This window comes from Coturnix japonica, chromosome 2 (genome assembly GCF_054131305.1).
Source record: "Coturnix japonica strain WE chromosome 2, WE-NBRP24, whole genome shotgun sequence".
Classification (NCBI taxonomy): Eukaryota; Metazoa; Chordata; class Aves; order Galliformes; family Phasianidae; genus Coturnix; species Coturnix japonica.
This window is the reverse complement of record NC_140664.1, coordinates 46,894,898-46,922,318: the sequence shown is the minus strand read 5'-3', so window position 1 is coordinate 46,922,318 and position 27,421 is coordinate 46,894,898. Positions and strand designations below refer to the sequence as shown.

The 27,421-nt window shown below is 36.6% G+C and overlaps 1 protein-coding gene across 13 annotated transcripts in view; it reads left to right on the top strand.

The window, feature by feature from the left end:
- Nucleotides 1-27,421, top strand: part of PIEZO2 (piezo type mechanosensitive ion channel component 2) — a 273,894-nt gene that overhangs the window by 214,008 nt on the left and 32,465 nt on the right. For 8 of the 13 annotated variants that reach the window (XR_014942627.1, XM_085537509.1, XM_032442626.2 and 5 more), the window contains 12 exons: nt 376-541; nt 7,516-7,759; nt 8,927-9,023; nt 11,007-11,166; nt 12,283-12,372; nt 14,194-14,315; nt 15,125-15,196; nt 18,988-19,091; nt 20,402-20,500; nt 22,791-22,902; nt 23,895-23,960; nt 27,221-27,387. Coding sequence is in view for 12 of the 13 variants with exons in the window: in XM_085537509.1 (XP_085393635.1) it covers nt 376-541; nt 7,516-7,759; nt 8,927-9,023; nt 11,007-11,166; nt 12,283-12,372; nt 14,194-14,315; nt 15,125-15,196; nt 18,988-19,091; nt 20,402-20,500; nt 22,791-22,902; nt 23,895-23,960; nt 27,221-27,387 (1,499 nt within the window). In the remaining variant the exon portion in view is untranslated. The remainder of the gene's footprint in view (nt 1-375; nt 542-7,515; nt 7,760-8,926; nt 9,024-11,006; nt 11,167-12,282; nt 12,373-14,193; nt 14,316-15,124; nt 15,197-18,987; nt 19,092-20,401; nt 20,501-22,790; nt 22,903-23,894; nt 23,961-27,220; nt 27,388-27,421) is intronic. The other 5 variants (XM_015855375.3, XM_032442629.2, XM_032442628.2 and 2 more) reach the window with 1 other exon arrangement.

The following is a 27,421-nucleotide window of genomic DNA, read 5'->3' as shown; positions in this document are numbered from 1 at the left end:
TTTTATTTACTTTCCAGCAGCAAGATGTCATATTCTGTGGGAGACTGGATACAGAGTGTGGCATTTTGTGTAGCAGAAAAAAATCAGTGGATTAGTAATTTCTGCATCTGTTTCTCTGTATCCAATTTTTAATAAATCAATATCAAAATTTATGGATTATTTTCTGTTTTTAATTTATTTTTTCAATAAATATCATAAAATATAGGAAAAAAATCAAGCGCTTTAATAAATGTCAAGTTGGTGTTAAACACGTTGAAAACAACAGTCTTGGATATTCAAAGAAAAATCTGCTAACTAAATTATGGTCTATTGCCACCACTCCCTGCACCTCAGTTAATGACTGAATTTTTCCTTGCAACCACTGCTTTCTCATAGATGATTTCATGTTGCTGCTGTGTGCATCCTTACAAAGGCAAACGTTCGAGGATGAAAATAAAGCTGCTGTGCGAATCATGGCTGGAGACAATGTGGAAATTTGTATGAATCTTGAAGCAGCATCTTTCAGCCAGCATAATCCTGTTCCAGACTTCATTCACTGCCGGTAAAACCTGAATCTTTAACGCTTGGAAACTGTAGAGTTTCATTTTTATAATGTTCTCTAGTGTGAAAGTAGAAAGGTGAATGATATTAAGAGGGGGCAGAGACTGAGAATATGGTTCCAGTTGTTCTTCAAGCTGTGGAGCCATTCTTGTGTGACCACTTCAGAAGAGATTAGTTCAGACCTTCCAAGTTGTGCTGGGCATAACATTAATTGAAAGTGTCTCTGAAAGTTTGATGCATTGTTAAAAGAATATACAGAAAGAATGAAATTTACTAGCTACTGTTTTGTCAGATTGTTTGTTTTGAAATGCGTATTACCAGCAGACATGTGAGTGTGAAATGAATAACAAAATTTGAAATCCTGTCTAGCAATAATCCCCATGTTGCTGATATGCGTGCAGTTGTGAACCCAGACAAATTTTGTCACTAAAATTCATTCTCAAGATCAGTAAGATAATACTGCTGTTTCTGTTAGAAATGATTGCCAATTGTATTTTGAAATAGCTTTAAAGAGGAGACAATGGAAATACAGTCAGTTTATTCAACTTGTCCAAGAGATTTATAGCCACTTCTGAGCATAGGGTGAAGAGTTCTTCCCCTCAGTCTACACAGCAAACCCCATGCTCTAGACCCACTGACATAAACAGAGAAAGAAGTCATAACCTCTTTTCAAAATATGCCATCAAGTGGGGATGCTTTCCAAGAGACATCTGCCAAATAGGACTTGGTCATAACCTCCTTTCAAAATACTCCACTGCGTTGGGATGCTTTCCAAGACACATCTGCCAAACAGGGCTTGGTTGAGACGAATGAGTAGAAGGACTGGCTGATTTTTTCTTATTGCCACTGTAATGTTGTACACGTAAAAAAAGATAATTCAGCAATTGCATCAGGCACTCTGGTTTGCTTAATCACCTTGGTCGCTGGCAAAGAACTTCACTGATGGTGTAGTTGCTGACAGAAAGTTCTTATTTTAACATCTTAATCTAGAAAAAGAAACTTGTGAAAAAACTTCATTAACAATGAGACTATACTTGAAAACTACCTTCAGAAAGGAAACAGAGGCAAGAAAATCACTGCTTTTTAAAGTCTCCTCTGGCATCTTTTCAAAGTTCCCTGGAATCTAGTTGGTATTTCTAGTCATCTGTAGAAGATATTCCCAAATGGCCAAGTAAAAAAAAATCGAAGCACAAAGGATATTCTTTGAAGATTTTGGATGGGAATCAAAGTCAGGTTTATAATGGAAAGCAATGTCCAAGCTGAACTGGCCTGCTGCCTCTCCACAATTCTTTGGGATAAGTTCTGTCTTTTTATTCATATGCATGGTATTCATCAAGCTGAAGCCAGTGGTGGTTTCTTATGCATTCACTTGACATGTGCTGGGAAAACAGACCTGTATATACATTAATAATGCTGTTCAGCTGTTTAATTAAGAATCTGCGACTTGTGCTTAGGAGTAAATTATATTGTTAGTGGAAGACACAAAAACAATCACAGAGAAAAAACACAAGAAAATCAAAGAATCACATTTTCAGTGGCGAGCTGAGCAAATAACCTCTGATTACTTTATACTTGTGCTAGCTAAATACAGAAATCTGTGTAACTATTTCATGTGATAGTTTTGTGTTTCGTGAATAAGAAATGGAATGAAAAAAAAAAAAAAGGCAAAGAAGGAAACAGAACAGTGACATTTTTTCTTGTTTGAAAATTCCATCAAATTTATAGAGAATTCATTAATGGCAGGAAAAGAAGAAATTCCTGTGTGTGATATCCTTTCTTGTAGATACTGGAGCAGGTAAGCTGTAACTTTTTGTTGACAGTTTGAATGGGAACATACCTGTAGTACATGTAGATGGGTATCAGAAGACCTTCCTTTCTAGTATGAACTTCATAATAGCTCTTGTCTTCTTGATGGAATCTTTTCTTTAGCATCCCCTTCAGTGTCTTCATTACAATGCAGATTTTCCCAGACTTTAAACTGTGTTAACAGTGAACTATGATATGTGATCCTAGATGCTTGATTTACTACAGAGAAGCACCAGAGAATGGCTGTGCAGTCATTAAAAGTGACTTTGATTCTTTCATTTGAGATTATAAATGTTTTAAGAGAATGACTCTCAAGCTCTGGAGAACCCACTGAAGATATACCTCAGAAATGTATGTATCTAGTCTCTATACAAGACAATTTGGAACATAAAGGGCTTTGTCTAAAAGTATTTCTTTCAATTTGTTTCACAAATTTCAGAATTGTCTCAATATTTATTATGTGGGAAACAGCCTGGTTCAAAGCTTATCCGAGCAAGTGAAATGAAAAATAGCTTTTATACAAAAGTCAGGCAGAAAGAAAGAAACAAAGAAGTGAAAGCAGTGTAGTTATGAATAAATTACAAAGCTTCGAAGAATACTTCTTAGCATTTGTTTGCTTTCTAAGTCCAGTGTACATTTACTGCTAAGGAAAACTGCACTTGCAAGCTAGAGCACCCTTTTGATGTGTCTGTTCCCTCAAGAAGATGCCAGTTGGTCACTGTTCTAGTAGGCATGGCTAAAAAACCTTTAACTGCAACATAAACAGTTGCAAGAAAAGGTCAAATTTACAAATGCTTAATTTTCTTACTTCTGGAGAAATAACTGAGCACAACAAGGATACATACAGTCTATGGAAGAGATTTCCTGAAATTTTCTTGTCTTTCCACCCCCAGATTCCTCAGGGGATAGATGTTTAATCTCAAGGGAGAGTACAACTGGAGGGCTATGAGAGGGAAATAAAAATGAGGGATAGTAGTAGGAGCTTTTAAAATGAAACAGAATTTAAAGCAACTTCATTGAGGATAATCTTTTCCCACAGTCTCTAATGCCAGAAAATTCTCATTTAATTTCCCAAGCAGTTTTCTGGTGTTCTCCTAGACACTGACAGGGAAATAATTTGGGATTGTAATTTACTTTTAGCCTCCTGAGACCAGAAATAGTACTAACAGTCAGTCATTGAACTGTCCCCCTTGGGAACCATCATCAGGTGAGTCAGAAGAAGTCTCTCAAAGGCAGCTGTAATGCCTTTTCTTGGAACTAGAGTACTAACTTGGATTGGTGAGAGCGTATCTGCAAATCATCATTACAGGCTTCCCATCATATTTGTATAAAGCAAATAAACATTTTGTTGCTTATAAAATGGCCTTAAATAACACAGCTTAGGATTTGGGGATTTTTAAAGCAAATAGAATCATGAAGGAAGGATTTCACTGGTAAGAGATAGAGAAATCAGCAGTGTTGGGATTTGAAGGGAAACACTGTGACTCAAACTCCTACAGTGTGTGTGTGAAACATGTAAGGAATCACAGGTAGGAAAGAGTTGAGGGATGAATCTTGGGAGTAGAGGTAAAGAGGCTGCTATCAGTGTAATAAGAATAGCATTCCTGAAGAAGATAGAGAAGGTAGTCTTTAGAGGAAGGCTGTGGGAAGAGCCTTGGGGTTATATGGAGGTGGTGAGCTTGTAGGTGGATATCTGGACACTAGGTTGGCCACAGCCAAATGTGCCATTGAGCTCACTAGGATTGCACTGGAGTTAAAAAATAATCCCTGTCGAAATGAAATACTGAAGTGAACGTGATAAGACTAATAAAGCTTTATTAAATAAAATAGGTCATTGGATACAGACAGAAATCTGAGGCTACAGTAGATTTGATAGATGAATGTTTTCCTCTTTTTGAATAAGATGATGCAGTCATCTAGAGTATCAGTGGGTCTGCTAGTGACACTGTTACTAATTAGAGTTTCTTATTTTTTATTAATGTTTCAGGTCTCTTCTGCATATTTTCTTATGTAGAAGTTACTGGCTACCAAAAACCACGATTTGATGGTCTTGGTACAGTGGTGTAGTGACTAATCTTCCTCTCAAGTGTGGCTGTATTCTTGGCCTCCAGCTACACATACTCACCGTTACTGTTGTTTGGCCCTTGCATTCATCACACCAGTAGTGAGTTGGTTTATAGGCTGTAATAGTCAGAAAAACAGTCCTCTCCAAGAATAAATAGGCTTTCAAAAACTTCTTTAAATTAATTTTGAGAGCCACAGCCAAAGACAGGGCAGTAGTGCCCAGCTGAGGGAATTTTGGGAAGTGAGACTGGATCCTTGGGCAGAAGCCAGCTCTCAGGTTTCCTAGTTATACTGTCAAATACTCCATCTTGAGGATGACCTGTCTTCCCTGAGGTTGGATGTGGATTTAATGACAGCTTAAAAAGTGAGGTTTGGAAGGTTTACATGGCATTAAACTAATTGTCTGTGTGGTCTGCAATGAAAGTATAAAATTACGGTGTATGTTATCCAAGACTAAGCTTTTTTTGCTGTCTATTAAAAAAAATCAGAATAGTGCTATACCCCATGGCTTGTCTCTCTGTGTTTATGTAAGGTCTTCTTAGCTTCTGAGGTGATCTTGTGCTACAGTCTTTCACTATTACTTTATAACCTCCAGAGCAAAGAAATTAAACTCTTAAATTCCTAGTATTTTGGTCCTTAAGACATACCTTTCTTCCCTCTCTTAGAGAACTTGACTCACATATAAGGTTGTACGTAATTAAAGAAAATTAGGGAGATCTTTGGAAAAAGACAAATAAATGAGTACGAGGGTATTACAACTGAAATAAGTGTGGTTTGGGTAATAATTCTATGTACCTGTGATTATCCAGTCTGTTCACCATGACTTTTTGCTTAGGCCAGCTCTGAGGTATCTAAAATGTGCTGTGAAATTCATTGTTTAGGTGTGTCCAGAATGACTTGCTCTAACAACATATTGTAAGATGACAACTTGAAAGTCAAGTCTGGGGAGTCATTTCTGTCATTAAGATTGCTTGTAATTGTGTCTTTTCAGTAACAAGAAAGATTTACACTTCTAAGAACCTCATGCAGTTGTATTGCTCCTACCTTTTGAAAGGATTTTCTTTTCATACCTTTTTTTTTTTTTTTTTAATGTACCAATGTCCAAAACTATTATACTTAATGTATTTTTTAAAAATTAGAATTTTTATTTGATATTTTAAATCCCTGCTAATTATGTAAGGAATTATTAAGGCCATATTGAAAAAAAAATGGCTAAGTTGTTGTCATGCTTTTCATATTTTCTCTAGTTTCTGTAAATTTTAATCTGAGAGCAGTGTTTGCTGTTGCACCGTGACTCAACCAAATGCACTGTGAATATGGTGGAATGCTTGGATGCAGCCAACTCCAGTTGTACTTTAAGCATCAGAATTCATATTTGTCAAAGAATATTAAAATATTCCCATTTAACCAATCTGATCAATTTGTTTTGATCAATTCATTTCCATTTGTGGATTTTTTGAAAGATATTGATGCACTTTGTTAATGGCAAAGAAATACTGCATTTTCAGGAAGTTGATTCATAACCAACCGACATGTAAGTGATTAATACTAAAAAAATACCAAATACCAAGTCTTTTTTTCTGTTCAACTGATAATTTGTGCATCTTTATTTTTCCTAATATGTGTAAATTATTTGTTAATTTTTTATCACCCCAAACTCAGCATAATTTCTAAAACCATGAAATTTTTAGACTTCACAGGTAGCAGTCCATAAATTTCTTTAATGTCTGTGGGAAATAAGCATAGAGGAGCTTTCTCATTACCTTTAATTAAATGACTTTCTGGTTAGCTTCGGCAAGCTGTATGCATATAAATATAGGACTATAAATACATACTCCTAGAAAGTTCTGAGCCTGAGAAGATCAAGCAGCAGGGGCCTTTTTATGTGGCCTCATCCACTGCAGTTAGTTCATTTACTCCTTACATGGTTTGGCTCAGGTATATGTGTACTCCTACAGTGCCCTCTCCCTGCCTGGTTTCCTGACAAGTCTCGTCTCATAGCTTGGGTGAACAGACCCTGAGCACGCAGTGCATCTGGAATCTAAACACCAAATGAGGGGAAACTGTGAATTAGATGGTTTTGCAGTGTTTAGCTATATGTAGCATTTGGTATTGCCTTTGGCAGATGTTCTTATTTGGAAGCTCACTGAGTCAATATTAAGTTAAGATTTTGAAGACTGAAAATACCAAGTTGTTTCTGACTCTTTCTCATTGTGCACTGGGCTGATTTCAGATAGTTCTGTCTTACAGCTTCCTGGCAAACATTCCAGTAAATTCTAGCACATTTACATTCTGTAAAAACTTTCTTTTTACAGCTCAAAACCTTTACAGTTGATCTCCACTGGAGAAATATATTTTTAGTTACTGTCTTTGAATGCAAGGCTTTTGACTAGTCTGAATTCCCCAGAAGTCGCTGATAAATGCAGAATTGTTTGCACTGAAGTACTACAGCTGGCATTTGAAAATAGACTTACTATTGCAATACCCAGACTTCTTGAAAGATGATCTCAGATAGCTTTTAAATTGCATACACTACATTGTCAGGTAGTATCACTCTATCATGAATCACAGAATCACAGAATGGCCTGGGTTAAAAAGGACCACGATGATCATCCAGTTTCAACCCCCCTGCTATGTGCAGGGTCACCAACCACCAGACCAGGCTGCCCAGAGGCACATCCAGCCTGGCCTTGAATGCCTCCAGGGATGGGGCATCCACAGCCTCCTTGGGCAACCTGTTCCAGTGTTTAACCACCCTCTGTATGAAAACGTTTCCTTCTAATATCTGACCTAAATCTCCTTTGTTTCAGTTTAAAACTATTCCATTGAGTTAAAACCACCATGAAGTTTAGTGTAAATGTATTCTCCCCCCTCCCCCCTTAATCTCATGTAATGCAAAATACCCTGACTGAGCAGAGCATCATGACCAAGTTGGAACTGAGCAAATGAACCAGACACTGATTTTGGCATTAATCCTGTACAGGTGCTTAAATGCTGACAAAACCTCAGCAGTCTGTAGACACTAGTAGCAGCCGGTAGTGCACATAAAGGAGATTTATCATTGTCCTCAGAAAATGATAGTGTTTTTCCTTCTTTTACTTCTAGGTCCTACCTAGATATGTATAAAGTGATAATCTTTAGTTACCTCTTCTGGTTTGTGCTTACTATAATCTTCATAACTGGAACGACGAGGATCAGCATATTCTGTATGGGCTACTTGGTTGCCTGCTTTTATTTTCTTCTCTTTGGTGGAGATCTGCTGCTGAAACCCATCAGGAGCATCCTGCGCTACTGGGACTGGTTGATTGCATACAATGTTTTTGTGATCACCATGAAGAACATCCTCTCAGTAAGCAGCAGCTGCATTTCTTCTGCATTTCTAACTACATATGAACTGTGCACAGTGAACTGAATGGCCATTAAAAATCCTTTTGCTAATGCACAGCAGGTTCCATTTTATATCAGAAATTGCAAGTGCATATTCAGATAATGTTAATGCATGCATGTTGTAGGAAAGTGTGCCACCCTTGTCTGGCTCTGAAAAAGCTTGAAAGCCATTTTCAAAGGCTCAGATTCTGGTTTCTCTGCCTAGTTAAATTGTTCCCTAGAAATCTTGTGAAAATTTCAATGAAATGAGTAAGAAGTGCAAGGTTACACCACCAATAAATAGTGCACATTCAATTAAACTTTTTATTTAAAACCAGAATTTTCAAGTCTAGTAGTAGGTACAGTTGTGTGATGTAACGTAGCTAGTGAGGTTGACTACAACATTACAAGCTGCACTCTGTTTTCCTTTAGAACTAGTGTGAGTTTCAGATGAAAACAGACATTTTAAAATTAAAGGTTAAATACTTCGGCAAAGTATTAATGGTTTTCTTACATCAATTATCTCTTTAGATCAGATTTTTGCAGTGGCACTAATAGGTGATTGAGACAAGGCAGAACTTAAAACTTTATGAAAGATAAATTTAGATTTATTCCTGGCAATTGCCTTTTAGCTTTGAACATTTGTAGTGCTGGGCTGAAAAGAGCAGACATTTTTCTTTTTACATTTATATAAGTCACTGTACTGAAATAAAGTTGATTTATATGTGGTTTGAATTTGCAAATGTTCTAAATGCTTACATATGTGCTTCATTTTATGCTTGGGAATTCAGTGGGGCTGTGAGTATGTTCAGCTTGTCCGTGTATGTTTTCAAGTTTAACTCAGTGATTTATAGAAGCTGCTTAGCTGTCACACTGCATCACATGACAGACATATCACTTACTCTGAAAAAACAAAACCAAACCCACATACCTGCTATCCAATGGATAACCAAAAGAACAAATTCTTGCATTTAAAGTGATGTGTGCACCTAGTAAAGACATCCTTTGACTAATTTCTGTTTCACTAATGTGATGTAAAACAGCCAGTGGCAGTCTAAGTATTTGCATTATAATTAAAAGAGATGCAATAAGTTTCTTATCTTTATTTCTGCTATGCCTTGTTAGATTAAACTGTTCTTTTACTTTCCAGATAGGAGCATGTGGCTACATTGAGTCTTTAATTCAGAATAGTTGCTGGTTGATTCAGGCATTTAGTCTGGCTTGCACAGTTAAAGGCTACCGTATCCGTAAGTACAGCTCATTTTTCTTTTTAATTTCCTGTAAACAGTGGATGATCTCAAAATCTTCTAACATATTTAAGCTGTGTCCTCTCTTGACATATTACCTTGTGCAAACGTCTTGCATGTAAGTGCAGTTAAACAAGTTTCATCATATAGGGAGTAGCAAGAAACTGGAAATACCAGAGGGACCTCACTGCGGCCCTCCTGTATTTGAAGGGGGCTTACAAACAGGAGGGAGTCCAACTTTTTTTACATGGGCAGATAGGGATAGGACAGGGGAAATGATAGAGGGCAGTGAGGCACTGGCACAGCTGCCCAGAGAAGCTGTGGTGCCCCATCCCCGGAGGCACTCATGGCCAGGTTGGATGGCGCCCTGGGCAGCTGAGCTGCTGGGGAGCAGCCCTGCTTATGGCATAGGGTGGGACTGAGTGGGCTTTGAGGTCCCTTCCAGTCCAAATCATTCTGTGATTCTGTGATCTCATAGAATCAAAAGAGATACAAATACAAAGGGATCTATCAAGACCCCCACTCACATAAACACATTTACTGTGCTTTAAACGTAATGTCTGGTGATGCTGGAGCTTAACACAATTTCCCTGTATATGCAGTTAATTACATAATTGGGAGTATGGTTCCACCTTCCAAATGGGGTTCACCACTCAGCTGAAAACTCCCACTCCTCCTTGTTTTCAGCTGCTAAATGAGTAAACCAGTTCAGCTAATTGAAATGGCAAGAGCCTAAGCCAGCATAAAAGTGGTGTTCTTACAGTGTTCTTAGGTAATTTTTTTAATGATCATTCTCAAGTTTGTGATGGAAGTGAGAAGGGGTAAGGGGAGCAAGACCCCAAGCCTCTCAATGAGCTATTATTTTAGCTCTATACTTTGTCCTAAATTGACAGTCTGAAAACATTATTTTTTCAGTATTTTTAGCAGAATTTAAAACAGAACTGTTTTAACTGTTTGAACTGTGAATCTGCAGCAGACTTCTGAATTTCCATTTCAAAAATCCATGTGTCTGACTCTAATAGATAAGAGAACATAAGGATAGGAAAAACAAAAGATGCACATCAACAAGATAATTAATGCCTGGTGGTTCATATTCTCCAAAAGTTTTTGAGCAGAATCAGAAACTTAGACATGTTTTTCTGACTCCCCAGGGGATGAGCACAGCAGGCTTTGAAGCTCTTGGAGCTTGAGCTTCCTGACCCATTAGGCTGGCTTGCTTGTAACGCCAGCTTTGAGCCAGAGTCTGTCCTCTGAGTCCTTCTCTCCCTTCTGTAGGGCAGGGTAGGCCATTCAGTTTATAGTCTAGCTACAAAAAAACACCATTTTAATTTTTGAGTATACCCAAGAGAATTGTCTTTAGAGAATAAATAAAGGAAGAAAAATCCAAAGCCAAAGGAATGGGATTTCCTCTCTGCCTTTCTCCTCCTATCCCAAAGGAAGCAGTTTTGTGGTTTCAATTGCTTTTTCTCATCTGCAGTGGAAAGAAATATTTGATGATTGCTGTGAACTGGGTTGTGGAGAGGAATATGAAATATATTAAGTGGTAGAAGTCAATTAGAAGATTATTTTGACTAAAACAAAATACTTCATTCTCATGATATTGTTCTTAATAGAAAAATGAGAGACAAAAGTCATTTTGAAATGACAAAAAAAACAACCTTGAAACATACCATTCTAAAAATTGCTGGAATCAAATATTCCAAGCTAGCAAAAAATACTTTCCTTTTTTTCCAAACACTTACTAAGACAGACAGAATTTGCTTCAGAATTCATCACTTCTGGTGAATTCCCATTTTTCATGTGATATCACATTGTTCAAAGGTTTCCAGATTGCTTTAAAAGAAACTATAGCATAAATCAAACAGAAATACACATCAATTTAATAGCTTTATTTAAAACCATTTTAATGGCATTATTTAAATGATTAAACATTATAAAAAATACTTAATGCAACAGTTCTTACACTGATTTCTTTTTTTCCAGCAACCAACAATGCAGACTGTAAACTACCTAGTGGAGAAGCAGGAATTATCTGGGACAGTATATGTTTTGCCTTTCTCCTGTTGCAAAGAAGAGTCTTCATGAGTTACTACTTCCTTCATGTAGTTGCAGATATAAAAGCTTCCCAGATTCTAGCATCAAGGTAACATTAGGATAAAAAAAATAAAAAATAAAATAAACAGCTTGACTTAATCAAAAAAGCCCTACTGTTTATGATAGATAGCTTCAGTGGAGTTCTGGTAGTTAACATTGATTTAAACAATCCATGTAAATTAATAATTGCAGCTCCAACTGTGACACAGCACATGAGAAAACAAGTCATTAGGATTCTGATAGAAATTAAACTCACCAAACAGCATCTGATGCTTTCATAGCTTTAATTAAAAGCTGTGGAAGTCTACTTATGTTGCAGCAGTCTCTCAGCATCAGCATGTATAGGAGCAAATGCCAGCAAATGTTGTAAGAATTGGAAAGAAAACATTCTGAGATCAGAATCTGAGAAAATGGGTTTTAGAAATCACATCTCCTAAAAATGTCCCACTAGGAAAAATGCAGAGAAGGAATGATATCTGATTCAGGAAGACACTAAGTGTTGTATCATTGAAATCCAACTGCGATGTGGCAAAGTGTCACTTTGGGTCTGTTATTTCTCCACTGTCATCCATTCACAGCTGTCACTAGCACAACCATTCTGATTTTGTTCATTTGTTTTGTTTGTTTATTTTCCTTTGTCTTTTGTTTTGTAATAAGAAGGCAGATCAAAGTGAAACTATTTGCAAAGTTGTAAATTTTGAAGTAAGTGTATCATGACATTTCTTTGTTCCCCTCCCCCTCCCCCTTCCCCCCCCCCCTCCAGACAGTACAGCCTGAGCCTGGCTTCTAGTAAAAGTTGTGAAATAAAAAGTACTTACCCAAATAAGATTGTGTTTCAGACAACAGCAACCATTCCCCAGTGTCAGTTTTCAACAGTCTATAAGAATTTAGGAGTGATCAAGTTGCTAAGAACTCATCATTCTTTGTTGTACTTTACTATACTGGTACTCAAATCACCCATCAATAGCTACAGGAGCTCTTTGAACTTTTAGGCCAAGTAGGAATCACAGTGTTTGACACCAGCTCTTGAAATAACTGACTGTAAAGGAATTAATATTCTATATTAATTGATTATCTCTTTCCAGCAAATGAAATGATTAGCTATTATAAAAGAAACTTGGAAACAATCTTTCCTCTCTTTCTTCTGCCCCCGTTTCTGCTGTAGGGGTGCTGAGCTCTTCCAGGCTACAATTGTTAAGGCAGTAAAGGCAAGAATTGAAGAGGAAAAAAAATCAATGGATCAACTGAAAAGACAGTATGTATTTACATATATATATTTATAATTATACACAAGTGTATACATTCACATGTATGTGTTTTTATGTTTTTCATTGATTGTTGGTATTTATCTAGCACCTTATTTTATATAAATGATTAGTAGGTTTTTGAAGTTTTTGAAGTTTTTACAACTAAAGAACAGTTGCTATGGGTGTTCAGAGATGTTAGGCTATTGAGTGTTACTCAGTTTCAGAGTCATCTTTCCTAGAAAGACAAGACATTGCATAGGCTTAATTTTCATTTAAAAGTAGACTCACAGTTCTAAGACAAGTGTTGCAAGGTTGACATAACAAAATTAGCATGAAATGTTCTCATGTGCCTACTGAAATGGAAACAAATATTTTGTAAAAATAAAGAGAGAAGATGTGAACATCCTTACTCATTCTGAAGGTTCTTCTAAATCTTAAGAATCTATCGATGACAAGTAAACAAGATCATTGTCTAACTCTTCCACAGTTGAGTATCATAGCAATGTGACCACATTCAAGACATGTTTTGTTACTACATAGTATGTTTTGCTTTCTTCTAGTTGTCCAGCTCACTCTAGTTTTGGGTTGTCCTGTTTTATGTGGCATGAAAGCATGTGATGTGAGGAAATGCGAAAAAAAAAATATCTTTTTTTTTCATCTTTCTATGTTCCCTTCCACTATTACCCTACTGCTCTCTTGATTACTCTCTCCCTTTCTCTCATAAAAGTAGGAAGAGGGCAGTGAAATGCCAGTTCCAATGTGAAACTCATGAAAAGGCACATTGTTAATAATGGTAGGCTCATTTATTAATAAGAAGTGCCATACTAACACTGTCTCACTTGAAGGAGCAAGTATGGATGATTAAAACATAGGAGACTAAAACATAGTGGCTGGATTAGAAAGAGCATAAATCTGAACAGCAAAGCGCTGAATTAGGAAACCTATATTTAAAAGCCAAATAAGTAACATCCTGGACTTGCTGTAATGAATGACAGTATTCTCATTGACTTAAGCACTAAATATAGGATTTCATTCTGTGTATTTGAATTCCTAGTAAAAGTTGTTGCGTACCTGTTTATTCAGTTTAGCTTGTGTATGGTTGCAATTTACATAACATATATTTTACCTTCAATGAAAATGTTTTCCTTCAGTTTAACTGTCCTGGAGATTATTTTTCTCTGTGCTGTCTACTTTTTTGTTGTATCCAGCTAATATTCTTATTTAGTAACTGCAGAAAGCCTTAAAAGTCCCTCCATGACTGTGCATAACAAGCCATATGTGTTTACAGGGTTGCAAGAAGGAAAATTTGAGGTCTGACTGCATCTGAACATAACTAAACCAGTTTAAGCCTTCTGTGGTTACAGATATGTAGGACACATGAGAGTATTATGGGTGACAATGGATGCAGCGCAAGTTGTGCAGGAACCACCCCATTCCTCACTGAGTGGGAAGTTTCAGGAAAACCACTGCATAATCAGAAGTCCTCTTTTCTCAGAGCTTTATTTGCTACATTGTAGCTCCTGGCAGCAATTCTTTCATTTTCTAGTAACTGGAGGATAGTTGAAGGGGAGTAGGTAAAACCATCATGTGGTAGCAGGCAACTCAGTTTTGATCGAGTCCATGGGTGAATATTCAGGCTTGACCCTTCCAGCCAGCCCTTTCGGAGCCATTTATCTCCCTGTTCTTACAGGCAAGATTTAGTGACTGTATGTAATGGACCCTTCTAGTAGAATTCTTTGTGTGCATATGAATGAATTTTAACAGCTCTTTTTCAGAGTGGGTTGAAAGGAGTGAAGACCAGAATATAATAAGATTCTTCCTTTTGCTAGAATGGATCGCATCAAAGCCAGGCAGCAAAAATATAAAAAGGGTAAAGAGAGGATGCTAAGCATGACTCAGGATTCCACAGAGGGGCCTGAAATTCGGAAGGTTTCGGAAGAAGATGATGAAGGTACCGTTAGCCATTGTCATGCCATAACTGCAATTGAGCACTCAGGACCTAACAGACAATAGAAATGTTGGGCAAGTGAGAAATTGTTCTTCAGGTTGTTCATCTTGGTACAATGTTGATAGCTCAGTAAAATTTTGGAGCTTAATTTAGCAAAAAAAAATCTGATGTTTTACATTACAAGAAGACATAGAAAAAGCAGTTTGTTTGGACATTACTCTTGGTTAACTTCAGGCTGTTGGCAAAATGCTGAATAGCAGCAGAGGTTTGTTTTTTGAGCAAAATTATTGTGTATAAACCACATTGCTACAAAGAGATGGAATTCACATTTTTTCAGCAAGTTTTTTTGGATGCTGTGAGGCTTTTTTTCAGTTGCTGAAATATTTGTATGCTTTCTTAATGTTGTTTAAAATGTGGGAATGGATAAATGATATCTATGTAGTGAACATTTCCAGCACTGACTTAGGATCAACAATTACTGTATCTAAAATTTTGGCACCTGAAATTCAGAGGGATTTAAGAGAAGATCATTCACTGTTATAACAGTGACATGTGACTGTATGTTTTAAAACACAAAACTGAACTTTTAAGCTGTTTTAGCATAAGTTTCTGTTTAAACTGCTGCATAACCTAGAGCATTTGTGCTGGGTAGTCATGCTTCTAAATGACTTCTATACTGAATACATTCAGTAGATCTAACATCTGATGTGCTCGTGAAGTTTTACTCTTTTGAGAGAAATGAAAAGTGATTAATCAGTATAATTAACGTTTCTCATTTTGTAAAATTAATGTTTGGACATATTTCATTTTAGGAGAAGCAGACAAAGAGAAAGCCAAGGGCAAAAAAAAGCTGTGGTGGCGGCCTTGGGTTGATCATGCTTCCAGTAGGTTTTCTCAATCATTTTACAAATATGTGGATTTAACCCTTATATCCTTGACCAGAATGAAGGCATTCCCTGACCTGTTTGTTTTATGCCTGATTTTATGATTGTGACTTGATAGAAGTCTTGTCTATTTTAGCAAATAATTTCTACCTCCAAATATTCAAATAGGAAGGTTAACTATATTTTGATATTTATTTATTTATTTATTTATTTATTTTTTTTTTTTGTTGGCATCATAGCTAATGACATTTTGGGCATTTTTAGAAAGATGTCAAACCAGTACCAATAAATTCGGCCTCAAAAATCTTAACTCTCCCCTACTGCAAGGTAAAATATACTTAACATATGAATGTGAAGGTCTGATAATGTATTCTAAGAAAAGTCATAATTTTGTTGTCGTATGCACACATCATAGATCTTTTTTGTGGTCCTTCAGTGATTCTGTGGTCAGCTGTAGAAATATGAATACCACAGTAAAACAGATAGACTGCTCCCGTATCACATAGCACAGAGCTCAGCTGAGTATCTCTGATATTGTTATTAACATATTTTTTTATGTTTATTTGAGAGCAAAACTATATGCACAAGGAATTATGTTTCATTGTGGTATTCTAATGTTTTTCCATCCCAGTCCAAGCAGATAGTAGAGTTCATCTGTACACTATTCATGGGGTGAAATAGAAGAAAACCGAGTAGACTGCAATCTCAGATCTCATGTCCTGATGGATCTTTGTTCAAGGAAATCAGATATAATCTACTTAATATGTTCTGAAGATTCTAAAAGTACTTAGATAAATAGCACTGACAAGAGTTAAATATAAGTGTCTGTATAGTGCCTCATCATTTACTTTATTGAGAGTTACTCCTAGTAATAATTTTATACATCTACAGATTCCTTAATTTATGTTTGTATATTTGTTTATATCTCCAGCATATATATTTGCCATAGAGTGTATAACAGAATATTGGATGATTGTTTCTATCAAGTCACAAATAAAACTATGTCTCTATTTTTATTTTTCTAAAGGGCACAATGCCACTTTAGAGAGACCTATCCCTTTTCAAAAGTCTTGTGAAAACAAACTTCTTTTCCTATAGTTTTCACTAAGAACAATAATGTCAAAACAGATTAAAACTGTAGTTTGTGAGTTTTTGCTGTAGAATTCCAACTTACGGTGAATTTTGAAGGAATGGGATATGGTCTCTTGTTTATTCACTACTGGTTTTGTAGTGAGAAAAACTGCTCAGAGAGAGACATTGACATTGGCTTTTACTTTTTTCACCCTCATTATTTAATTTAGGTGGCAACTTATGTTTTGGTATTTAAATAGTGAGCAACCTTGAAATTATTTACTGCAATAATGCAAAACCTTGTGGGAAACATCATAGACCCTGATCCTACATACAGTGATTGCCTGCCATGTGCCTTGCTTCCCCGCTCATTGAAACACGACACTTGCAGTAGGTGTCTGCAAGTTTACAAACAAAATAGAATTATATTTCTCACATATTGTACCCCATCTGTCCTTTCGAAACACTGTGCTGTAACCCTGCAGTGTTCTCCAGTGGCCGTTTTTCTTAGTAAATGGCGTTGTGGCTGTATATATGCTGTTGAGGTTGCTAAAGCTCAAAGTTTTATCCCAGTTCTGATGTTCAATTTAGATTGTTTTCATTCTTATACCACTTATTTTAGTTTATTCTACAGAAAGATACCTCATTTGATATTCATTGGAATAAAAAATGCAGTCATTAATTTGATTCTGAGTGGAAAAGATGAGAAAAATGTATTAGGCTTTTCTCAATTATACTCTCTGAGTTCTTAGTGCTTGTGGATCAGATATGGAGCCAAACAGAGAACAGCAAGAGCTAGGGCCACATGCTTAGAGGTCCTCAGCTTCTCCTGCGGTGCAGAGTTGTGTCTGACCAAGCAGAAAAAGTGGAGTTTGCAGCTGTCCTGGGGAGTTCTTTCCCTCTGGGTGCAAACAGATGCAAATGTTATGTGACTTCACCTGCAAGACTCACCTCCTGCCTCCTCCATCTTGTTCCACAAAGCCTGCAAGTACCTTTTCTCAGTATGAGAAAATCTCATTCTGCAGTAGGAAGAGGGGCCCTGAATCCAATCTAGCCATGAATTATTTTATCATTGCAGTTTGGACACTGTAATAATCCCTGCAGGTGACTGACACACTACTTATTCCACTTTGATGTGTGCAAGAGTGCATTATTGCTATTCAATCATACCTCCCTCTTTAGTTGTAAAAGGGGTGTAATTGCTATATTATGGTGTAACCTTAGATATACTTTAACTGAAAAATTTTGGAAGGAGATCCTTTCTGATTTGTTTTCTGCCAGCTCGGGCCTTCCAGTTTTGAGCAGGTGCTGCTCTGAGCCTGTTCACAGCTGCATGGTTGTGTAGGTTTCTCCTAGATGCCAGACCTTATCCTGCTGATCTTCTGTGTGGACAGTTTCTGCTGCTGCTTATGAGACACTTCTTTTATGGAAGAGAACTGCAGACTACTGGTTCTTGAAATACATTTATATCCTCTGTGTACTTTAAGTGGGCTTTCTAAGAAGGCCCTGTGCAAAATGATTGATTTATTTGACCCCATAAATTTCCAGACTTCTAACCTCAGTTCAACAATTACAACTGCTGAAGTCTCTGTTCCTCTGCAAGGCTTTCAGGGGTGTTACAAAGCCATAACAAGGCACATGATTTTGTCTGTGAGGGAATTTTAGATGTTGAAATTATGACCTAATGGAGGTCTGGCAAATTTCACACTGTGTGTACCCTGAGGTTTCTACTGTTGTTTTGTATGACCACCTATGTACAGAGCATCTCTGTAGAATTCAAGGTATGATTGAATAGAATTGAAGCTATCGTCAGTTTTCCAGAGGCCTGTAATGTGGGTTAAACACACATTTTGATATAAGTATGTATTGCTCCATATACCCAAACTGTGTGACTTTCCATCCGAGTAACTGTTCCTTTAAATATTTCAGCTCAAATGCAGAAATTATTTACCAGTCTTCACTGCTGAATGTAATGCTGTGATTTTGATTTTTCTCTTGCTCATTATCTTATTTTTTGTTCCTTTTGTTTCCCTTGTTTATTCCTATAGACCTGTTACCATCTGAGAAATAAAAACATTGCTTCTGTTCAAGGATATAAGGCCTAGCTTAGTCACTGTGCATCTTTATTGTATCAAGGTTTCAGAATCTTTCTGAATCCATGGGCAAAAAATTGAAACTCATCTGTGTTCACATTCATAGAATCCAAGTGATCTGTTCTAAGCAAACCAAGGTTTTCCATTACCTCGCCAAAACTTAAAAGTCTGAAGAAAGCATTAACTTATACCATCCCATAGATTGAAGGATGCCTGAGCATTTTAAAGATCTTTCCTTTATTTTTTGTCCAGTGGTACGGTTTATGTAAATCCATTTATTTATCTGCTGGGCTCTTTTTACTCCCTCAAATAACCTTCACTTCTGAACTCATTCATACTAAACTGCCACTTGTTTCTAAAAAATGTGCCTTGTAACTTGATAAACGTCAAGATATTTCCTTATCTTTTCTTCTCACGGTCTTTCCTTAATTCTCGCATCGATCTTCTCCATGCCCCAAAGTGTCATAGACTAACATCAGATAATTTATCTGAGACCTATTCATCTCTTCTGTATTATCATCTCTCCTGATTATGAGTTCATAAATGACTGTTTGGCTATTTATAGGTCTTGGGGCAGATCAGAATAGAACTTCTCAGAAAAATAAGAAAATATTTTGTTTCACTTAGTGGTCAGAAGTGGAAATTATTATTTGTTTGAGACGGACAGTGAAGAGGAAGAGGAAGAAGAGAAAAAAGAAGAGGAAGAGCCTCGAAAAAAATCTGCATTTCAGGTACTTTTGTGTGATTTCCTTGGTAGCTGACAGTTGAAAAAAAAACAATTTAGGTTTTTCTTAACACAGGCGGGTATGTTCTAGCAGCTAGTACATATAAACTACATCTGAAAAGTATTGGAAATGAAATTTCTTGCCAATTTAAAATGCAATTTTACTTGCTTTAAGCATTGCCAATTTCCTACAATAACTATAATGAAATTATATCTTCACTCAGTTCTGCCAGAGGAAAACAAAAATCAAAAACAAAGTTTCCGAATCTGAGCTTTATTTTTCTGTACTACTGTATAGACAAGCAAGGAGGCTGTCTTTCCTGCTATAGAATGCTTTAGTAATTTTCTGGTTTTGAGTAAATGCAATCATTCTATGAAAAAATCACACAAAAATAAACAACTTCTCATGGAAAATAACCTAACATACTTAAAAAACATTTTAGTTTTGTTTTTGTGCGTGTGTTTTTTTTTTTTCACTAGTAACACGTTAATGCACCAGAAAAAAAAATCCTTGGGTTATAGAGAGCCTTATAATATAAAGCAACCACAACATCCTCATTTCTTTTACAGGACAGTGTTATTTAACATGTTGCATTTTAAGTGACGGACTGCGTTAATTTAGAAGATATAGTGATAAAAGACAGTGAAACACTCATGTACATAAGATTGCTTTAATCTTTATAAAACTGAAATTTTAGCTGTTGAAGAATTTCAGAGATACTGTAAATGTTTTTGCTTCTCAACTGTAAAATCTGAAGGAAACAAGTAACATCTTGTGGATATGCCTTTCCACACATTTACGAGCTTACTTTGCTCAAGAACTGGTGCATTACCAAAAGCCCAGCCCAAGAAAGGGCAGGCAGTTTCCTCCATGATGAGTGATCAGTTCTGCAGTATGTTAAACATGAAGATGTTTAGTGGCAGGAGACAAGTTGTCTGGAAAATAATATTGTGTTTGTTTATGAAAATTTGTTCATCATTAGATCATCTATACTTCATATGCCTTCCATCACAATGCATGTGGTCTTAATACTAGCAATGTGATCTTATTCTGAGTACAGTCTGCTGAAGAATTACTTTAATTATTTTCTTTTTTCAGTGCAAATAGTTTGCAATAGTCAGCTCGAGGGAAGATTTTAATATTTTATTTGTTAGATAATACAGGTATTGTAGACATCACACGTGATCTTTTTTCCGTACTGGAGTCAGTGGATGTAAATACTTTTTAAATAATCTAGATACTATCATGCAATAGATATGTTCTATTAATACCTTCTCATTTTCTACTAATTGCTCTTGCTTTGTCCTTCTTTATAGAGAGCTATTGGAAAATTTGCTTCAGCCATTTTAGCCTTGCCAAAGTCTGTCATTAAACTACCCAAAACTATTCTTCAGTATTTAATCAAAGCAGCTAAGGTACTTGACATTTTGTGAGTGCTAAATATGTGACCCATCCTGGAGTAACATACATCTCTGTTCTTGTCTGCATTTTTCCTCTAATATAAATGATACAAAAAGTAATGGAAGTTAAATCTTCATTCCTACTAAATGCAATGCATTTCTTACTTTTGGAGTGGTATTGTGACAAGAAAGCAGTCTATCTTGCCTTAATTGCAGCCTTGGAGAGAAAATGCAGACCCAAATTCTTGATTTCTTCTGATACTGTTGTATAAGATGGTCACATCCAATTGCATGCTTCTTATGGACCCTGTGGCAGTTGATCTCAGAAAGCTGGTAAAAAGTTCATGAAAGACACATATTGTTGCACCAAGTTACGGTCTGACAACTTTTCTGGCTTCATAGTCATAAAAGAGATTTGTTCATTTTCACATCCTCCTTGAATACATGTGTGATTTTCTAGCTTTGACTAACAGTAAAAACTTAAATATACGTGTCATCTCTTAAAATGTCCACTGTTGAACATATGTAAATATGTAAATAAATACATTTATTAAACAAATACATTTTATTCATTCTAATCTCCTACCCTCTTCCAAATCTTCCTTTTATCTCTGATATATTTATTCATACTGTGACTGTGGGTAGCATACACCATCTCAACCAGCTGTTCAATTGGAGATGTTGAGTTTTTAATTTTCAGTGAGTAATGTGTTGCTGTTTCACTTGAGGATCACCATTCCCTCAGATCACCTCAGATCATTGGCAAGCACCTATTACAAAGGAAAGAGGAACTGATGCCACTTATCCCATGCGTTTGCACACGTGGTGCTTGTTTTGGACAAGTCAGATATATTAAATACACAGATCTTAAGAGTTTTGGAAGAGGACTTTCTTAGCAACAGTAACAAAATGATTTCCTCTCCATGATCGTGCACATGCACAAAAAATAACAAAGTATTTTTCTCTTTATGTTCAATAAAAGTCAGATTGACAGTTTAGAAATTGCTTTTAATATATTTATATGCTAATTTTTAAAATACAAATAATACAAATAGCCACTTACTGTTGTGTCCTGTAAGGGGCAGCTCCAGCTTCTCTGAGATACACGTGTGTTTCTGTCACTCTGTGCATGTTTGTCTTGTGAATTAATAGAGCTATTTGATTGCAGTGCTTTATTTCACCCTCATGCATGTACCTTTGGGTCTCCCTGTCCTATCTCTGTTGCAGTCTGTGTTGTTTAGAAATAGAAAATAATGCAGTGCCAATCAAAGATTATTTTCATTTTCAAATGGAAACTGTAACAGGAACTAAAGAACAATTTTTGTCCTCAGTGTCTGAAAATAAGGTTCAGTTATTTCAGTTTCTGTTATTCACATTTTAGGCTGAATGAAAAAAATATATATAAAAGTGTTACTGCTTTTTTTCTTCAGCCTTCCCTCACAACTTGAGCAGAACTGTTCAACAAGTTAGTTCTTGGTAACTTCTTTATATATGTATATATATTTAATGCCTAGAGCATTAATAAATATTTTGGATCAATTCCATGCATAATGTAATCATACAGGTCAACAGACTGTTGATCTGAGTGAGTGCTGTGAGCAGGATTTGGTCCCATTAGACCCCCTTGATATATGTAACTATCAGCATTTCCATTTTTCAATTGGGAAAAAAAAAAAACAAAACAGTAGCAGAAGAGTTGGTGAGTGACTCATGTGAGGCACCGAAGGGATCCATTCCCAAATTGAGGAGTAAATTTGAGGAATTCTCAAGTGCTGTTTTTGGGACTCTGCAGAGATAGTAAAACTACATATTTTACACTGTGAAAAGGAAAAAAAAAAAAAACCCTTACAGTATAACAAACATACAAACACAAATACCTGAACTAAAAAGCTGCAACATCTTTTGATGCTTTAGTTGGTCGATGGCAGCTCTTAAAGTTTACACTGCTCTGCATCATGTCTGCAAAATGATAAAGCAGACAGATAAAATGAAACAACTTAGGTAAAGGAGCCCATATACACAACAAGGTATTAATTCCCAGAGTTCAGAGCATGAATTTTTGTGGGTTCTAATGAAACTTGGTTCACCCACAAGTGTTTTCACATTTGGTTTTATGCTAGCAAAAATAGCACATGAAAACTCGGCAGATCCACAGGAGAGGTGTTTGGTTTGGGATTCAAAATGTTTGCTTATCCCTGCAGATCTGAATGTGTTTACTCAAACTCTGTAGTCCTGCTTATGGCTTTTTCTATGGCTTACTCTCAGGCCATGAAGAACTTCAAAATAAATGAGTTTTTCCTTCCAGTTTGTTTATCAGGCCTGGATTACTGATCCTAAAACTGCACTACGACAGAGGCGCAAAGAAAAGAAAAGTTTTCAAAAAGAGGAGAAGCGAAGGCGTAAAGTATATGGGGATGGTATGTACACTTCTCTGTTGTGAAAAGCATAACCACGTGTTAGCTGTACTACCTGTTGTTCATGGTAATGAAAGGCAGCTGATTTTTAGAGGACAAATGCTCTCCATTCTAGCTAGAAACTGGAAAAGGACCTTCTGCTGTAACATACCTTTACTGGTCTGTAGCCATTTCTTCATGGCGAAATTTATTAACTTTAGGCCAGCTGGCTGGCTTACCCTGCTCCAGCCCATGACAAGGCCAGTCAAGATAGATCCTTTTCCTGTACACAGTATGCATTAGATGAGATAAAGGACAAGAGAAAGATGCATGTGATTTCCATGTAAGACACAGTAAGGAACCCAAATATTCAGGCACCCGTGGATTCACAATGAATTCAGCAGGTATCAAAAGGAAAACATACAGGTGCTAATATTTACCAGCACTTTAAAAACATGTGTGCCACTGATACAAAAATAAAATAAAATAAAATAAAATAAAATAAAATAAAATAAAATAAAATAAAATAAAATAAAATAAAATAAAATAAAGATCAGTTGATAAGGGATTCATATCTCTTCAATATTTGCACCTTTTTAAACAAGAAAAGAAATAAGAATTTTAAAGATGGGAAGAGGAGGGCCCGTTCAGGCTGAATCAGATGGGCTGTTCCTCCATTTGTCATCTTCACCTGAAGCTTTACATTTTGACAGTTGTCAGTGAAGCTGTAGCTGCAGTTCTGGGTTACTACATAGCAGATGTTTTTTGCTCAGCAGGCAGCATAGTAAGAAAACGATACTGGAAATTGCAAGAGAGGAGTGGTCATCTGTGAACACCTTCACCAACAGGGTAGTCCGCTTAACTGAGTCCTTAAGAAATGGAGATGTGCTTTCTCTCACAGTAGTGAGAGAAAGTCACTTCTACTAAGTAACAGGAGCACTTTCTAACTTGAATGGGATTTACACCTGAACTTCAGTAGACATAACCTTCATTGTTTCACTCACTGGTTTCAACAGGAAGTACTGATGCAGATTGCGAAGACAGTGAAGAAGAACCTGTCAAGAAGAAGTCTGATGGCCCAGGTATGAAGAGAGAAAAAAGTTTTCCCTGCTGCTACAGTGCAGTTGTGAGTGGTGGGATAAGCAGTAGATGACACAGACATCATTGCAGAGATCCCAGGCTAGCATAAAAGCTGGCAAATCCATTCTGATCTGTATAAAGAGAACTAACAGCTTTCAGATTTCCTATTGTCAGATTTACAAGTCTTGAGCATAAGATCTTACTTATGGAATATAAATTACTGCACTTATCCCTTCTACATTTTAATAAATACACCTGCAGGTTCAAACTGGATCACTTGCAATGCATTTTATTACAGACATCTTATTCCCAAGCTTAGCTTCCAATCTTGATTGCATTATGGAACCATTGAATCATGGAATCATGGAAAAGACCTCTGAGATCATCCTGTCCAACTGTCCTGTTACAACTGGTATTTCCTACTAAACTGTGTCAATCAGTACAACATCTAAACATTTATTGAACACCTCCAGGGATGGTGACTCCACCACCTCACTGGGTATTCAGTTGTGTGTTGCCCTCTCCATTGCTTTTGAGGATCTGAAGTTTTATTATTGGCACAGTGACTTTGCAATTTTTCTGTATATTTTAGCAGCGATAAGATAATGCTTTAACAAGGTGTAAGTAGTTCCTTTAAAACAATGATATTTTCACAGTCTTACCCCTTTTCAAATTTGAAGATGCTTCACATAGCAGAAATGTCAGCAGCTTGCCGGATCTTGCCCATGTTGACAGGTTTCCTACAATGAAGTGCAATGAATCGTAACTCAAAGCTTGGATCTTAGTTTCTAATTGCTGTAAAAGACAACAAAAACTTTGATTCAAAAACTGTTTTTCTTATTGGAATCGCTATCCAGAGTTCCAGTTAGAATTCTGTCTCTGGGTGAGCTACACCATGTAAGGATAGATGAAAATGAAATACCATTTCTTTCTAGCATGGTTTTCTGATGGTGTTTTGAGGTCTTTATTTTTTGTTACTTTCTTCTGGTCACCTGTGTTAAAGCATGAAAGTGAATCACTTGAATGCATCTCCAGGGAAGCAGTCGGTGCTAGAAAGGAGTTAGGGAAAGGAAATGAGGTTGGTAATTAATTTATATTGGAAGTGGTCAATTTAATGTGCAGTAACCATTACTAGGTAATAAGTAGTAAACGAGACAGTTGACAAAATTAGGAAGTAATTGTTATGTCTTTATTAACCTTGGATGAAATCCTGCCTCATACTCTTAGGCAGAGAGAAACCATCTCTGCATATGACCCTTTAAGTTAAAATAACAATCTCTGCAGAAAATAAACATTTGTTTCCCTTTTTGAAGAGGTCTAGATGCAATCGATCCCTAAAAGATTATTTTTAAAAAGTTTCAGAGAACAGCAAAGCTGCCAGAACAGCATCATTAAAAATGTATGTTAAATCACCTCCGTCCCAGAGAGAAAAATGACCTTTCAGCTTAGAATGGAAATGCTTGGCCAAGTGTTGTTGTGAGACTATGGCACACCAGTGGTAATCAGCTGTAAAGATCATTATTTTAACCTGAGAGCTGTGACCCTCCTGAAGTCAGTAGCAGAAATTATATAATGGAGAGGGAGAGTGTGAGTTAAAAAGGCAGCTGATATATTGTAGGTTTCTGTGTATGACTGCCAAATTTTATTTGAAATTATTCACAATATTACAACTGGAATTCAAAGAAAATGAATGCCTCTATGAGCAGAAAGACCTTTACCTTTATTTTATGGTGAAAAGATTTTTGTAGCTTCAAGATATGTATATTAATCTATATGTGAAGAAAATTTAACTAGATAAAAAAAAGATCTTCCTAACTTTAACTGATATAGAAAAAGACTGGAAACAAACAAACAAACAGACAAAAAAAACCCTGCAAAATGTTATTGGAATAATGGTATGGACACAAAAACTTCTCTGTTCAAAGATACTGGGCTGGTTAAATGACATTGCTCAGGTAAATGGGATGTGCTGCAATTTGAGCAGCCACTGTACTGGAATGTACCACTATTGTATTGTCAATGCATATGTTCACACAACACTGCCTGAACACCTAGAGATACGTGCATGTTCCTCCACAGGAAATATTATACACTATTAGCCTGGCATTTTTTGTAAGGAGTGAACTTGCTCTCTAAAGTGTGTTGCTTGCCATCTTGTGGTTCAGTTAAGAACTGAGGTTGTTCAAATCGTCTTGCTTTGGTGCTTTGGTTGGCTCCTTAGTATCCACCTGAAGCATTTTGTTCTTGCATGGTGGATTATTTGCAGTTTTCTGTTGTCTCTTTGTCCGCTTCCTCTCAAAGTTATCTATATGCCTGGTGCCTTGTGATTTTGAACCTAGAACGGGCTAGTGGATGGATTTCCATTCAGTGGATTGGAAAGAAAATTTTCAACATCTGTGTAACACTGTGTAAAAACAGGAGAGTTGTGTATGTGCTGGGGAATAACAGAAAAAATAAGTTGAAACTGCTGCTTTTTAAGTCCAGTCAATAATGTTATATGAACCGCTGAAATGAAAAACTGAATTTGCTGCCTTGAGCAAAAGAAAACTATTCTTGCTGGTATAAACTCATAAGTACTGCTCATGGAAAAGTGTACCTTTTTGGCAAAGTGCAAGAGTGATGTTTTGTAAATGCCTCATGTGATTAGTGCTGACTGAACTAGTTGATCTGAGATTGCTGGTGATATGATGCAATCTATTTTTAAAAAAGAGAAGCTTTAGAAAGAGTAAAAATGAGAAGATGTGTTCAGGCAGTTGGAAAACTGGGAGTGATTCAAAGACTATTTATGCAAGTTGGACATTCAAACTGAGCTAAGCAAGGTTCAGTCACAGAAGTCAAGTGCCAGGCATAGAGAAAAAGAACATAAGTAAATAGTCAGGGGCTGGAGGAACAGCTGTTAAGATCACTGGAACTGGGGACGTTGAGCAGCTCTCAGGAGATGCCCAAATCTTTGGGTTTCACTTCTGCAGACCTACACATATGGTGTCCAAGATCAGGGACTACTCGTATGACTAAAGATTCGGGATCATGAAGTTCTGGGATGGAAAAGGGATTCCAGATGATAAGCTTAGACATGCAGGCAGGAAAATGGCCCAGACAGCCAAAAGGCCTCCAGCCATCTTCGGAGATTCCTTACTATGACAAGATCTCTCAGCTTGGACTATTATTAGACAATAAAGGAAAATTGAAACTAACTCCAAGCAGTAATACAGCAAAAGACATTTGCATTCATTAACTTTCTTTTGCTTTCCCTCCCTCTTAGATAACATCATCAAGAGGATATTTAATATTTTGAAGTTCACTTGGGTCCTTTTTCTGGCAACACTAGACAGTTTTACAGCTTGGCTTAATTCCATCTCAAGAGAACACATTGATATCTCTACTGTGCTGAGAATCGAACGCTGTATGCTGACCAGGGAGATTAAGAAGGTAACGTCTTTGGCCTTTTTCTTCTGTTAATGCC